The 14,706-nt window shown below is 36.4% G+C and overlaps 2 protein-coding genes across 3 annotated transcripts in view; both read left to right on the forward strand.

Moving 5' to 3' along the window:
* The window catches only part of LOC132556707 (ras guanyl-releasing protein 3-like), an 88,885-nt gene that overhangs the window by 20,425 nt on the left and 53,754 nt on the right, over positions 1–14,706 (forward strand). The window lies entirely within an intron of this gene.
* LOC132556692 (uncharacterized) lies at positions 8,117–9,384 on the forward strand. The gene is made up of 2 exons (XM_060221127.1): positions 8,117–8,468; positions 8,690–9,384. Exons 1-2 carry the CDS (start codon positions 8,117–8,119, stop codon positions 9,382–9,384), a joined length of 1,047 nt encoding a protein of 348 aa, XP_060077110.1.

Here is a 14,706-nt window from a genome sequence, read left to right on the forward strand (position 1 = left end):
TGTGAAATTGGTAAATTTACACCTGTCACCTTTGTGAAATTGGTAAATTTACACCTGTCACTTTTGTGAAATTGGTAAATTTACACCTGTCACCTTTGTGAAATTGGTAAATTTACACCTGTCACCTATGTGAAATTGGTAAATTTACACCTGTCACCTTTGTGAAATTGGTAAATTTACACCTGTCACCTTTGTGAAATTGGTAAATTTACACCTGTCACCTTTGTGAAATTGGTAAATTTACACCTGTCACTTTTGTGAAATTGGTAAATTTACACCTGTCACCTTTGTGAAATTGGTAAATTTACACCTGTCACCTATGTGAAATTGGTAAATTTACACCTGTCACCTATGTGAAATTGGTAAATTTACACCTGTCACCTATGTGAAATTGGTAAATTTACACCTGTCACCTATGTGAAATTCAACCACCTTAAGACAATATATATCTTTTATAAACATTTGCTGGAAGTGGACTGTACTTCCTTAAAAAAAATCCTGATCATTGAAACTAGGGTAAAGTTAATATGGAAGTATATATCCTTTTACAAAAAAAGATACCTTTGAAAACTTCGGTAAAAGTAGAGTGTTTTGTAAATAATAAATTACAGCAACAAATTAACAAAGAGCATGGGAATGAGGTGCTGTATTTAGGACAAAAGGATTTTGTTTGATGCTTGAAGTTGACCATATTACTGATAGTATTTAGGTTCAGATGGATAGTCATTATACATATATAGCCTTGTAGATCAAACACTTCAAATATGGGTCACTAAGTAGTGTTTAAGGTTACCAGGTCTTTAAGTAGAAAGTCCTACTTTTGTCTCGGCAAACGAGGTTGTTTGTCACATCCGCGCTATAAATCATTTGCTGCTGTATTGGAGGCATTTTAAAGGAAATCAGGAAACTAAACATACTCTTTTTTAAACTATTCGTCTCTTGTGTTTCACCAAACCTAGGTATACCAAGAATTAGATGTACATCTTTACATAATTAATACTGTGCAGTGATTCAGTAGATAGTGGGCCACAGCTGATGACACGATACTGAGGATACTACTGTACCCTAGATATTCAGTAGATAGTAGGTCACAGCTGATGACTTGGTACTGAGGATACTACTGTATACTAGTGTGTGTACCCTTGATATTCAGTAGATAGTGGGTCACAGCAGATGACATGGTACTGAGGATACTACTGTACCCTAGATATTCAGTAGATAGTGGGCCACAGCTGATGACACGATACTGAGGATACTACTGTACCCTAGATATTCAGTAGATAGTAGGTCACAGCTGATGACATGGTACTGAGGATACTACTGTACACTAGTGTGTGTACCCTAGATATTCAGTAGATTTTGGGTCACAGCTGATGACATGGTACTGAGGATACTACTGTACCCTAGATATTCAGTAGATAGTGGGCCACAGCTGATGTCATGGTACTGAGGATACTACTGTACCCTAGATATTCAGTAGATAGTGGGTCACAGCTGATGACATGGTCCTGAGAATACTACTGTACACTAGTGTGTGCACCCTAGATATTCAGTAGATAGTGGGCCACAGCTGATGACACGATACTGAGGATACTACTGTACTCTAGATATTCAGTAGATAGTAGGTCACAGCTGATGTCATGGTACTGAGGATACTACAGTACACTAGTGTGTGCACCCTAGATATTCAGTAGATAGTGGGCCATAGCTGATGACATGGTATTGAGGATACTACTGTACCCTAGATATTCAGTAGATAGTGGGCCACAGCTGATGCCATGGTACTGAGAATACTACTGTACCCTAGATATTCAGTAGATAGTGGGCCACAGCTGATGACACGATACTGAGGATACTACTGTACCCTAGATATTCAGTAGATAGTGGGCCACAGCTGATGTCATGGTACTGAGAATACTACTGTACCCTAGATATTCAGTAGATAGTGGGTCACAGCTGATGTCATGGTACTGAGGATACTACTGTACCCTAGATATTCAGTAGATAGTAAGTCACAGCTGATGTCATGGTACTGAGGATACTACTGTACCCTAGATTTTCAGTAGATAGTGGGTCACAGCTGATGACATGGTATTGAGGATACTACTGTACCCTAGTATGTGTACCCTTGATATTCAGTAGATAGTGGGTCACAGCTGATGACACAGTACTAAGGATACTACTGTACACTAGTGTGTGTACCCTTGATATTCAGTAGATAGTGGGTCACAGCTGATGACACAGTACTAAGGATACTACTGTACACTAGTGTGTGTACCCTTGATATTCAGTAGATAGTGGGTCACAGCTGATGTCATGGTACTGAGGATACTACAGTACACTAGTGTGTGCACCCTAGATATTCAGTAGATAGTGGGTCACAGCTGATGTCATGGTACTGAGGATACTACTGTACCCTAGATATTCAGTAGATAGTGGGCCACAGCTGATGACATGGTACAGAGGAAACTACTGTACACTAGTGTGTGTACCCTAGATATTCAGTAGATAGTGGGCCACAGCTGATGACATGGTACTGAGGATATACTGTACCCTAGATATTCAGTAGATAGTGGGCCACAGCTGATGACATGGTACTGAGGATACTACTGTACCCTAGATTTTCAGTAGATTGTGGGTCACAGCTGATGACATGGTCCTGAGAATACTACTGTACACTAGTGTGTGTACCCTTGATATTCAGTAGATAGTGGGCCACAGCTGATGACACGATACTGAGGATACTACTGTACCCTTGATATTCAGTAGATAGTGGGTCACAGCTGATGACACAGTACTAAGGATACTACTGTACACTAGTGTGTGTACCCTAGATATTCAGTAGATAGTGGGCCACAGCTGATGACATGGTACTGAGGATACTACAGTACCCTAGATATTCAGTAGATATTGGGCCACAGCTGATGTCATGGTACTGAGGATACTACTGTACCCTAGATATTCAGTAGATAGTGGGTCACAGCTGATGACATGGTACTGAGGATACTACTGTACACTAGTGTGTGCACCCTAGATATTCAGTAGATTGTGGGTCACAGCTGATGTCATGGTAATACACACAACCATGATTTTAACTATGTCATTTGATTTGATAATCATTTGATTATTTATGAAACCTTATACCTGTGAACACAACACATTGGAATCAGTTGATGATACGTAACATTTACTGACACTGATGAACTAATGATACATATCTGAAGGTGTTAAAGTTGTAACTAATTGGCATCTTAATATCTTGTTTGTTTCAGTCAGAAATGATTGTAAAACATCATACACTGACTCATCTTTGCTGTACTTTAGAATTGGCAAGTTTATCAATTTTTCAGTCTTGGTCAATAACTGATAATGTAAATTTTAATCACTACTTTGAACAAATTTTTAAGAAACTTTTTTCTGGTTGATAAATATCTGCTCATATTTTCTGAGGGACAATAATTGCCAGTTAAAATTCAGTGATGCCCTATCAGCTCGTTTGGGGCCTGTGACATTTTATCCTGCTAGACGTGGTATACCTGGTATTACACATCCGACTCTCTTATTCTATCGAATGAACATTCTATTTAAAGATCCATTTTGTCCGTTTTGTCTTTTATGGACTCAAGTTAAGATATTGGTTGATTGTGATAATGTGGTTTTATCCTGCTAGTTGTAAAGACATTGTATGAGAAAATCTATCTCCTTAGATTTGTGTTGCTAGATTTTCTTAATGTGCAGGATTTCTATTTCCAAGGCTTTTTAATGCTGATTCTAATGGAGAAGAATGAAGATGTTTTATTATTGATGGCATGTTACTTAAAATGTAACAGCCAGTCAGTAACGATTCTAAATATGGAGTGTAATTGATAAAGGACCAATGTCACTGTGGTAATTGTACAGAGACCTACCTGTAGGATCCTGGGATTTGCTGATATGAAATAAATTTGTACAGAAGAATTATTTTTATATCTAATGCAGATAAATTTGTATAAGAAATAATTGTCACTTTTTTAGACAACTTAAATGTTTGTTAGAATGCAGAGTAGACTTACTATAATAACTTTAACAGGAAGACTGCAGAATACTGATCCTTTAGTAAAATCTTCATTCACAAATATGGTCTTTCCAATAACTTCATTGATAAATATTCCCAGGCCTTTCTATGAAAGGCTATGAAAATTAGTTAGAAGTGTGCTTTGATAGTTGAAAAAATGTTTCATAATAATCGAGTGCCAGGATGTGCATAATCTGGCAGACCCATCTTTGTCTAGTACACTTGTGAATGTCCATGTATTTTTTCCCAAATTAGGATATTGTACAAACAGTATTACATACCCTATGAGTGTTCACTTCAGACAAGATAATATGCTGGAAAGTTTTACTTTGATGCCTTTACTTTGTTTCAACATATCTATAAATTGCTCTTGATAATCTCCATGTCAATGTTGTATTTGACTATTCTCTATAAATCCACAGACAGACATATACACAGATTGGTCATGACCCTTTGTCTTGTGTTGCTGTTTGTGTGTAGAACATGACTTGGCTATAAGGTAGGCCAAGTTGTGGGTATATAACATTCTCTATGAGTGACTAGATATTGTACTGCTTGATGCAAATTATCTGCAGAAACATGTTATTTGCTAACGTATTGAAGTTATTCCTTGATTTCTTTTCTAACAAAACTAATTAAAACCTGGTTGCCAGCGGAACAAAAAATGACAAAGTGGTATTGTACCTCTACAAAGTAGCACATATCAAGGTAGTTCCCAAATCTGCAAAACTATGATTTTATTCTTATCCAATCAAAAGCTAGTCATATGGTCATCCTTTTTTGAGATATTGCTAAAATTAGTCAAGTATTGACAGAATAGTCAGTTATATCAGAAAGCAATTACCAAAATATTCATCAGAGAAGACAGAATGTAATTAAATTGTTAGTTCCAAACCACATGTTTTTCATGCGATGAAAGGTAGATATTTTTGTGCTCAGACAATACTTTGATTCCTTTGATATGTACCGACCTGTTACACATAAATCTGTCAGATTTCATTGAAGTCCTGTTGTAAAAGAGTACAACATGCTTTAAGATGGTGTAATATGAAATGAAATTACCAACAAAATGGCTGCCAAAGGAACCCTTCTGATTGGTTGAAATTTAGATACTGTCTGATTTGCATGAAATGTTGTATGTATGTACTGTCTGACATCAGGAACACAATGACAATGTCCATTTTCTGATTTAAAAAAAATGACCAGTACAATATGGTGATGTGCCCCCTCTGGTGACTTTGTATTTCTCTCCCTTCTCAATGAGTTATCCCTCCTTTATATAAAAAATAACACAATTTTTTCCAGCTAGCCATTTCCGATTTTCCAGTTGACTTGACATATGGTTCACATCTTCATTAAACTGTACAATTTGATATATAGTACAGGTTTTTCTTAAATAGCTGTGTGTCTTTAGGATGCTCAGCATCTTATAGCCATCACCAAGATCAATTGATCTTACTAGGCTATTTATAGCCCAAACGGAATTTTACACTACAAAAAGACCCAACAATGCACATACACCTCCATGTAGAGGATATAAAATGTGTTCATGAAGTGTTTGATGCTGTCATTTTATAAATGCATGTATACAACATTAATAGATACAAAAGAAAATGCAAAAATGTTATAAGATGTCTTGTTTTAAATGAATACATGGGACTATTATAACTCTTCTTCTCTGTTCGGAAGAAAAATTATATTGTCTGCACTGTTCAATTTATCTCCCTTCTTCCATACTTTCGAAGTTTCAGTAGGCCTTAATTCCTATCAATATCGAAGTTCATGGAATATCTATGTCTCCAAGATCAAGTTTCTTACATGATTTATAAAATAGACGTTTGAAATCCTTTCTACCTTTTGAAATTATGTGATAATGAATTGATTGAAAAGTTTAAGAAAACTTTAGTACGAAACAACACTGACTTGTGTAAAGTTAGCTTTTTATGATAAATTCTGGCTGTAAGCACAGATGAGAAAACAAGAGTGTGAAAGATATATATTGCAGGAAGAAATAAAATGCGGTCAGCAAACTACATAGATACAAACAAAACAGCCTTAAGATTACATCATCAAATTTGTATTAATAAAAGGTTTGTAATTATTTCAGTATTGGCATCATTTATTATTATGTGTTAATGTTTTGTCATAAACTTACAGGCCTAATTATGAATGTTCAGCATATTGTGAAGAGCATGCTATATACAAACTATAAACTGATGAAATGTTATTGGTAACTACTGTGTAAGGTACTTTAGTTAAAAAAAAAGACAACAGATATTTGGATAAAGCTAGTAATTGATTGGTTGTCAGTAGCCAGTGATAATAGGTGATCATCAATGTTGAAATCTTAACCCGTCTGTATAAACACAAGAAAATATTCAACAGGAATATAATAGCTCAATACTTCAAACCTTCAGTGGCCTATAACAGTGCATTACACTGCAAAAATGTGCAGATATCAGAGTCACACTTGACTGGACATGATCAGTTATTACTTCTTCAATCACACTCATCCATCATAATGATCATATGAAGATCTTAAAAAAAAACAAAAAAAAAACACACACACACACACCCACCCACACACACACACACACACACACACACACACACACACACACACACACACAAATCAAAAGATCACTTGCCATTTCTTACTGATATACCACAACCTTTATTCCTTTCTTTATGTCTGTTAGTGCCAATGACACTTTGATCTTGTTTTTTTTAAGAATTTCTGGCAGCCATGTTAACTTGGTATTGTAAACAGGTTTTACTATAAATGGCCATTTCTCCTTCGTCATTCAACAGATTTATTAGTTGACTATGGTCAAATGCTATATCTCATTACAACCTGATGTAGAATACATTATGTGTTTCAGAAACAGTTACTATGGTAACATAATCCTGGCATCTGATTGGTCAAAATTTAGATATTAACTAATTTTGGTCAAATTTAGTATATAGTAGTATAAGTGGATGCCAAATATTACGGAATGTGTTTCATTGCTATGACAACCATTCTAAGGCAAATGTTGGCCTCTTATTGGTTGAAATTTAGATATTGTCAGATATTTACCTTATATAAAGGTATTAGGGAATGCCAAAAATAAATTTTCAACTCTTTTTGATTTTTTCCACAGAATATTGACCAGATTTGGTATATTGAGGTCTTCTGTGGGGATATTTATTATCCTCAGGATGACAGTTCTGGTATTTTTTACCACAGTGGGGGTGTTTGTGGGACTTGTGTAACGGATGTGTTACAATGAGAACTTGATCTTTTTGTTTTTATAAGTATATAACTGAAGCGTGTTGTAAATGTTCAGAGATCGATGCTTACGAAGTTATTCACTTGTCTTTTTATCTAGAAACATGTCCAGTAAGATGTATACAGGAAATGTATACAACTAAGATTTTTAAGATTATCATTAACTGTGTTAAATTTTTCCCTTAAAAACTTCTGAATGGACAAAAAGGCCAAGGGTTATGACATTAACGAAATGTCAGTCAAGTTTAGAAAAATGAATTACATTGACCCACTTTCATGGTTTTTAAACGGCCAATAAACCTTAAATCAAATGTCCTGGTATTGGATCAGTAGCACATTGTTGCATGTTGGGTTGAAAAATTATCAAATTTTCTAAGATTGATGAATTAATTGACCAAGGCCAGTTTTAAGTGTAAAAGCAACATGTTCAGACAGCTTCTTATCAATTACGCAATAGTCCAGCATCAAGAGTTGTGACCAATATCATGTTGGGATGAAGCCTTAAACCACTTTCAAGGCCGCAGGGGTGAAATGTATCAAAAATTGTTTTCCCATCTCCAGTGCAACATTCTGATATGTATGAGTAATATTGTTGATTTATTAATATTGTTTAATCCAACTTTAATCTTACTTTTGTTAACAGCTTAAAACTTGATCACAATAATGCCTACTTACAATATAGGTATTATATATATTCCATTTAATGTTGCACAAATTTCTATGTTACATATTTCCATAGGAAAAATAGATACACATAATGGAAGACATAAATTATAAATAGTCTTCTATCAATGTCAAACACTGGCAGTCTAGAGGATTATCCTGACACACTAAGACATATAGCTGTCAGTCTGGGGGATTATTTTGGCACACTAGGACGTATAGCTGACAGTCTGGAGGATTATCTTAACATACTAGAACATATAGCTGGCAGTCTGGAGGATTATCTTGACACACTAGGACATATAGCTTTCAGTCTGGAGGATTATCTTGACACACTAAGACATACAACTGACAGTCTGGAGGAATATCTTGACACACTAGGACATATAGCTGGCAGTCTGGAGGATTATCTTGACACACTAGGACATATAGCTGACAGTCTGGAGGATTATCCTGACACACTAGGAGATATAGCTATCAGTCTAGAGGATGATACTAGGACATATAGCTGGCAGTCTTGAAGATTATCTTGACACACTAGGAGATATAGCAATCAGTCTAGAGGTTTATCTTGACACACTAGGAGATATAGCTGGCAGTCTGGAGGATAATCTTGACACACTAGGAGATATAGCTATCAGTCTAGAGAATAATACTAGGACATATAGCTGGCAGTCTTGAAGATTATCTTGACACACTAGGACATATATCTGGCAGTCTTGAAGATTATCTTGACACACTAGGACATATAGCTGTCAGTCTGGAGGATTATCTTGACAAACTAGAACAAATATCTTGCAGTCTTGAGGATTATCTTAACATACTAGAACATATAGCTGTTAGTCTGGAGGATTATCTTGACACACTAGGAGATATAGCTGACAGTCTGGAGGATTATCTTGACACACTAGGACATACAACTGACAGTCTGGAGGATTATCTTGACATACTAGGACATAGAGCTGTCAGTCTGGAGGAATATCTTGACACACTAGGAGATATAGCTGGCAGTCTGGAGAATTATCTTGACACACTAGAACATACAACTGACAGTCTGGAGGATTATCTTGACATACTAGGACATAGAGCTGTCAGTCTGGAGGAATATCTTGACACACTAGGACATATAGCTGGCAGTCTGGAGGATTATCTTGACACACAAGGACATATAGCTGACAGTCTGGAGGATTATCTTGACACACTAGGACATACAACTGACAGTCTGGAGGATTATCTTGACATACTAGGACATAGAGCTGTCAGTCTGGAGGAATATCTTGACACACTAGGACATATAGCTGGCAGTCTGGAGGATTATCTTGACACACTAGAACAAATAGCTTGCAGTCTGGAGGATTATCTTGACACACTAGGACATACAGCTGGCAGGCTATAAGATTATCTTATCACCCCGCAATATGTAGCTGGCAGGCCTCATACAGGTCTCATTTTGACACCTGTGCATGTGACCTGTTATGTGAGCATCACTACAACAGCCTCATTAAAGCCATTAAAGGGGTAAAAAGGATCCTGTATAGGTTATGTAGACTCACATCTAGTTGTGTAACGTAATACTTTTTGATAATGTTGTGTCATGCAGTCATGTTCCTGTAATCAGTTTTATCAGAACTGAAAAATGATATGGTAAAGAAGTTTGAAAATAAACAGAAATCAACACTATGCAAATACAAGTATAAAAAAGTAATGTTGCACAAATTTCTGTGTTACAACTTATCCATAGTTATAAATAGTCTACTGGCAATGTCAAACACTGGCAGTCTAGAGGATTATACTAGGACATACAGCTGGCAGTCTAGAGGATTATACTAGGACATCTAGCTGGCAGTCTAGAGGATAATACTAGAATATATAGCTGGCAGTCTAGACGATTATACTAGGACATATAGCTGGCAGTCTAGAGGATAATACTAGGACATATAGCTGGCAGTCTAGAGGATAATACTAGAACATATAGCTGGCAGTCTAAAGGATAATACTAGAACATATAGCTGGCAGTCTAGAGGATTATACTAGGACATATAGCTGGCAGTCTAGAGGATAATACTAGAACATATAGCTGGCAGTCTAGAGGATTATACTAGGACATATAGCTGGCAGTCTAGAGGATAATAGTAGAACATATAGCTGGCAGTCTAGAGGATAATAGTAGAACATATAGCTGGCAGTCTAGAGGATTATACTAGGACATATAGCTGGCAGTCTAGAGGGTAATAATACAACATATAGCTGTCAGTCTGGAGGATAATAGTAGAACATATAGCTGGCAGTCTAGAGGATTATACTAGGACATATAGCTGGCAGTCTAGAGGATTATACTAGGACATATAGCTGGCAGTCTAGAGGATTATACTAGGACATATAGCTGGCAGTCTAGAGGATAATAGTAGAACATATAGCTGGCAGTCTAGAGGATAATAGTAGAACATATAGCTGGCAGTCTAGAGGATTATACTAGGACATATAGCTGGCAATCTAGAGGATTATACTAGGACATATAGCTGGCAATCTAGAGGATAATACTAGAACATATAGCTGGCAGTCTAGAGGATTATACTAGGACATATAGCTGGCAGTCTAGAGGATTATCTTGACACACTAGGAGATATAGCTGGCAGTCTAGAGGATTATCTTGACACACTAGGACATATAGCTGGCAGTCTAGAGGATTATCTTGACACACTAGGACATATAGCTGGCAGTCTAGAGGATTATCTTGACACACTAGGACATATAGCTGGCAGTCTGGATGAGATATGACTTTGCTGATGTTTTGGTCAGCTAGGACTACTGGACTGTTTACAGGATTGATGAGATATGACTTTGGTGATGTTTTGGTCAGCTAGGATAATGGTACTACTGTACTGTTTACAGGATTGATGAGATTAGGTTGTTATAGACTAGTACATTACAAAGCTTTTCAAAACGATGTGAACTTAGATGTCAAAATTTATTTCCAGTATAATGTGTATGACATTTTGTTTAATCCGTCTGTGTTGGGAGAAAATTGACATAAATAAGGTCAGTTCATGTTTCTCCAAGCAAGACTAATATATTCAATGACTTATAAAATTCCCAATAAAATTTTCAAAATCTTATTTTCCTATCGTGATAATATCACTTTAACGCTACTAAATAAAATACACATACCGACATGTATTTACCTACGGTTGTTGTAACTAACATTTGACAGGCTTATTACTTCTGTATAATTTTCAAATTGATATACTTCCTCTATTGTCTGCAGATAGGATAATTCAGTGATAAAATCAACGCCCTCAAGCACCACACTTTTGACAACAGTCATAAGTGGACAGTACAAATATATATGCCAGCAAGGACATGTATTTTTAGGATGTTTTGGTCTATAGTGAAAGAGCACATGAATGAAGTTTGTAAGTTGTATATAGGGACATGTTGTATGTGACGATCTGGTGGAAACCATTGTTTAATGTTCATTAAAAGTAGCATTTACATAAGTGTCACAGATGTATTTAGTACGTGGCGTAGTTGGCTGGAGCTAAATATCACCCTAGGCTAACTGGAGTGGAGCATTAGATTCCTTTTGATTGATGTGAGCAGTGTCGTGAATGACGTTTCATTTCTGTATTGAACCTGGAAGCCTGTGGGACTAAGTGGGACCAGGTTTGCACTGGTCCAGCTCCTAGGCACTACCTGCCAAACCATGAAAGTGTTTTAATAGTGCCGTTTACTCGGATTGTATTTACAATGTAAAAGTGATAATGGCCTCTCAAGAGAATAGTGATGTGGAAGAAAAAGGTGAGAAATTTTTTCTGATTGGACACAATTTGATGTACTATGTACATATATACATGTATGCATCTCCTGGTCATTTATGCATATTACCTGTCTTTTATACATGGTAAAATGCAACGTCACCTTGATAGTGTAAAATTTGTGTAAACGTTTAATAGCTGTATATTAACCATATCATTTGACAATGGAGAAAAAAGAGGAATCATTGCAGACACAGGGTACAGCATGTTTATATAGCAAACATTGTGCTGGTTTGTTTGTACTAGAAAAATAAAATGTTAATTATTCGTATATTAAGTTGACAATGCTGTGTAAGGTGGTACTGGAATATTTGGGTTGTTAGTCAATATGGTAGTGATAATGGCAAACCACTTGCTCTGGACACTGGTCAAGCGGACACACCAGGCAGAAATATAAATAGTCCATCCAATAATGGACCTAACAATGCGTCCTCAGAGGAAATCAATTTTGTATGATATTGATGACAAACAAGGAATTTATCTGAGGACGTGTAGGCCATCAGTGAGTACCTGTAATTACTGTAGCTATCAGTTATACATCAGGGATGTTCCACCAGTGTCAGTCTATTGACAATTATACTGACTAGTTGTATAATACAACAGATTTTATATCGACCCTTCAACATATCTAAATATTGTTTACTTGAGTTTTTTCCATGATGATAAAGTTACTGTAATGGAAACTTCAAACAATATTTACGTATAAACGTATACCTCATACCTCTGTAGTGTATGATGTTTTGTCACTCTGATATACCTCTGAAGTGTATGATGTTTTACAATGTCACTTTGAGATACCTCTATAGTGTATGATGTTTTACAATGTCATTTTGGGATACCTCGATAGTGTATGATGTTTTTACAATGTCACTTTGGGATCCCTCTATAGTGTATGATGTTTTACAATGTCACTTTGGGATCCCTCTGTAGTGTATGATGTTTTTACAATGTCACTTTGAGATACCTCTATAGTGTATGATGTTTTACAATGTCGCTTTGAGATACCAGTGTTGTGTTTGATGTTTCACAATGTCACTTTGGGATCCCTCTCTAGTGTATGATGTCTTACAATGTCACTTTGAGATATCTCTATAGTGTATGATGTTTTACAATATCACTTTGAGATACCTCTGTAGTGTATGATGATTTACAATGTCACTTTGGGATTCGTCTGTAGTGTATGATGTTTTACAATGTCACTTTGAGATACCTCTGCAGTGTATGATGTTTTACAATGTCACTTTGAGATACCTCTGCAGTGTATGATGTTTTACAATGTCACTTTGGGATCCCTCTGTAGTGTATGATGCTTTACAATGTCGCTTTGAGATACCTCTGTAGTGTGTGGTGTTTTACAATGTCAATTTGAGATACCTCTATATTGTATGATGTTTTACTATGTCACTTTGAGATCCCTCTGCAATGTATGATGTTTTGTCACTCTGATTAACCTCTGCAGTGTATGATGTTTTACAATGTCACTTTAGGATCCCTCTGTAGTGTATGATGTTTTACAATGTCACTTTGGGATCCCTCTGTAGTGTATGATGTTTTACAATGTCACTTTGGGATCCCTCTGTAGTGTGTGGTGTTTTACAATGTCGCTTTGAGATACCAGTGTTGTGTTTGATGTTTCACAATGTCACCCGTTACATTGAATGACTTCATTGGTGCCCTCCTGGAACATTAAGGAAAATTCCACATCATCTGTCCATCACTTCTTACCCACTGTTTATTTACATGTCATTTTGTGATGGACTTAACAAAGAACCTTTTATGTGACCCACTGAAATTAAGTCTACTACAGTACAGAGTTACAGCTCTTTGTAAACTATATTTTGAGGATGTAACTCATCTGCAGTAACAATTAAGACTTCTTTTTATGCCTCTTGACCTCTGGTGACGGTAACATGATGTGTACTGAAGTTGGGTATATCCCTCTAGATCTCTAGCCCTCTGTAACATTTGATGGGGGAATGTAGGTTACTGGTTGTATTTCTGTTTATTTTATGTCACTAACACGTAATATACACTTTTATCTTTGTTAATTCGTCCTGCCCGAATTTTCTGTGTTGTGTCAGTGACAGGATGTTCTAAAGATGACAGTCCTAGTTAATGAGAGGAAAATTGAATATCCGCTGCTACCAACCATTTAAGCTAAGAGCTGGAAATTCCAATAAATTGATAAAATGTATTATGTTGATGACAAGTGAGATTATGATAAACCCCAGTAGACATTTCTTGACCTTATTAGGAAGTTATATGGCTACTGGAACTAAGGTAAGACTGGTAACAGTGTCTGATTCCCTATCCTGTATGTTACCATCAAAATGTTATCAGATGTTCTGACAACCTCTTGCAAAAGTAATTTAGGTGTAAGTTTCTAAAGTTGGTCCCATCCTTTATTCAAAAAGGTGGTGAGGTAACATTGGGATGAGACAGTTATGTATCTAAATCCTACTGACCAAGTACTTCCGAAAGGATAGGGGTAGTAGATCCCCTGGTCAGGTCTCTCTACAAGATGGGGGGAAACAGGAAGCACTGCAACCACAGTAGATACCCAGTGTAAACAAATAAACATTCCCAAGTGGTCTAAGAGCTGTGCACACAAACAGTCACCCCAGGCAAGTTAACTGTCAGACCAGGCCCTACACCACACATGTACAAACATTACAAAGTACAGGCTAAATATGTGTTAAAACAACTGTCTCTGTACTTCATGATTTACGGCTTTAACTGAAAAGTAAACAGGTATCCTGATGGGAAGATTGACTAAGTCAGATTACCAAGGTAGTAAAATCCCAGTATTATGGCCTTATTGCAGTGATTCATGATTTTTAATGGAAAAGGAAGTTATATTTTATTCATTCTTTTGAGGTTGAAGGTGATGTGAAAAACGTGAC

Source organism: Ylistrum balloti, unplaced genomic scaffold (assembly GCF_031769215.1).
Source record: "Ylistrum balloti isolate Yb309-2 unplaced genomic scaffold, AGI_CSIRO_Ybal_v1 Utg370584, whole genome shotgun sequence".
In the NCBI taxonomy this organism is placed as follows: domain Eukaryota; kingdom Metazoa; phylum Mollusca; class Bivalvia; order Pectinida; family Pectinidae; genus Ylistrum; species Ylistrum balloti.

Excerpts from the sequence above, each read along its gene's own strand:
- LOC132556692 (XM_060221127.1), top strand. The coding sequence starts at position 8,117 with ATGTCAAACACTGGCAGTCTAGAGGATTATCCTGACACACTAAGACAT. Across the intron at positions 8,469-8,689 it reads ACTAGGAGATATAGCTATCA|GACATATATCTGGCAGTCTT; the intron begins GTCTAGAGGATG and ends TTGACACACTAG.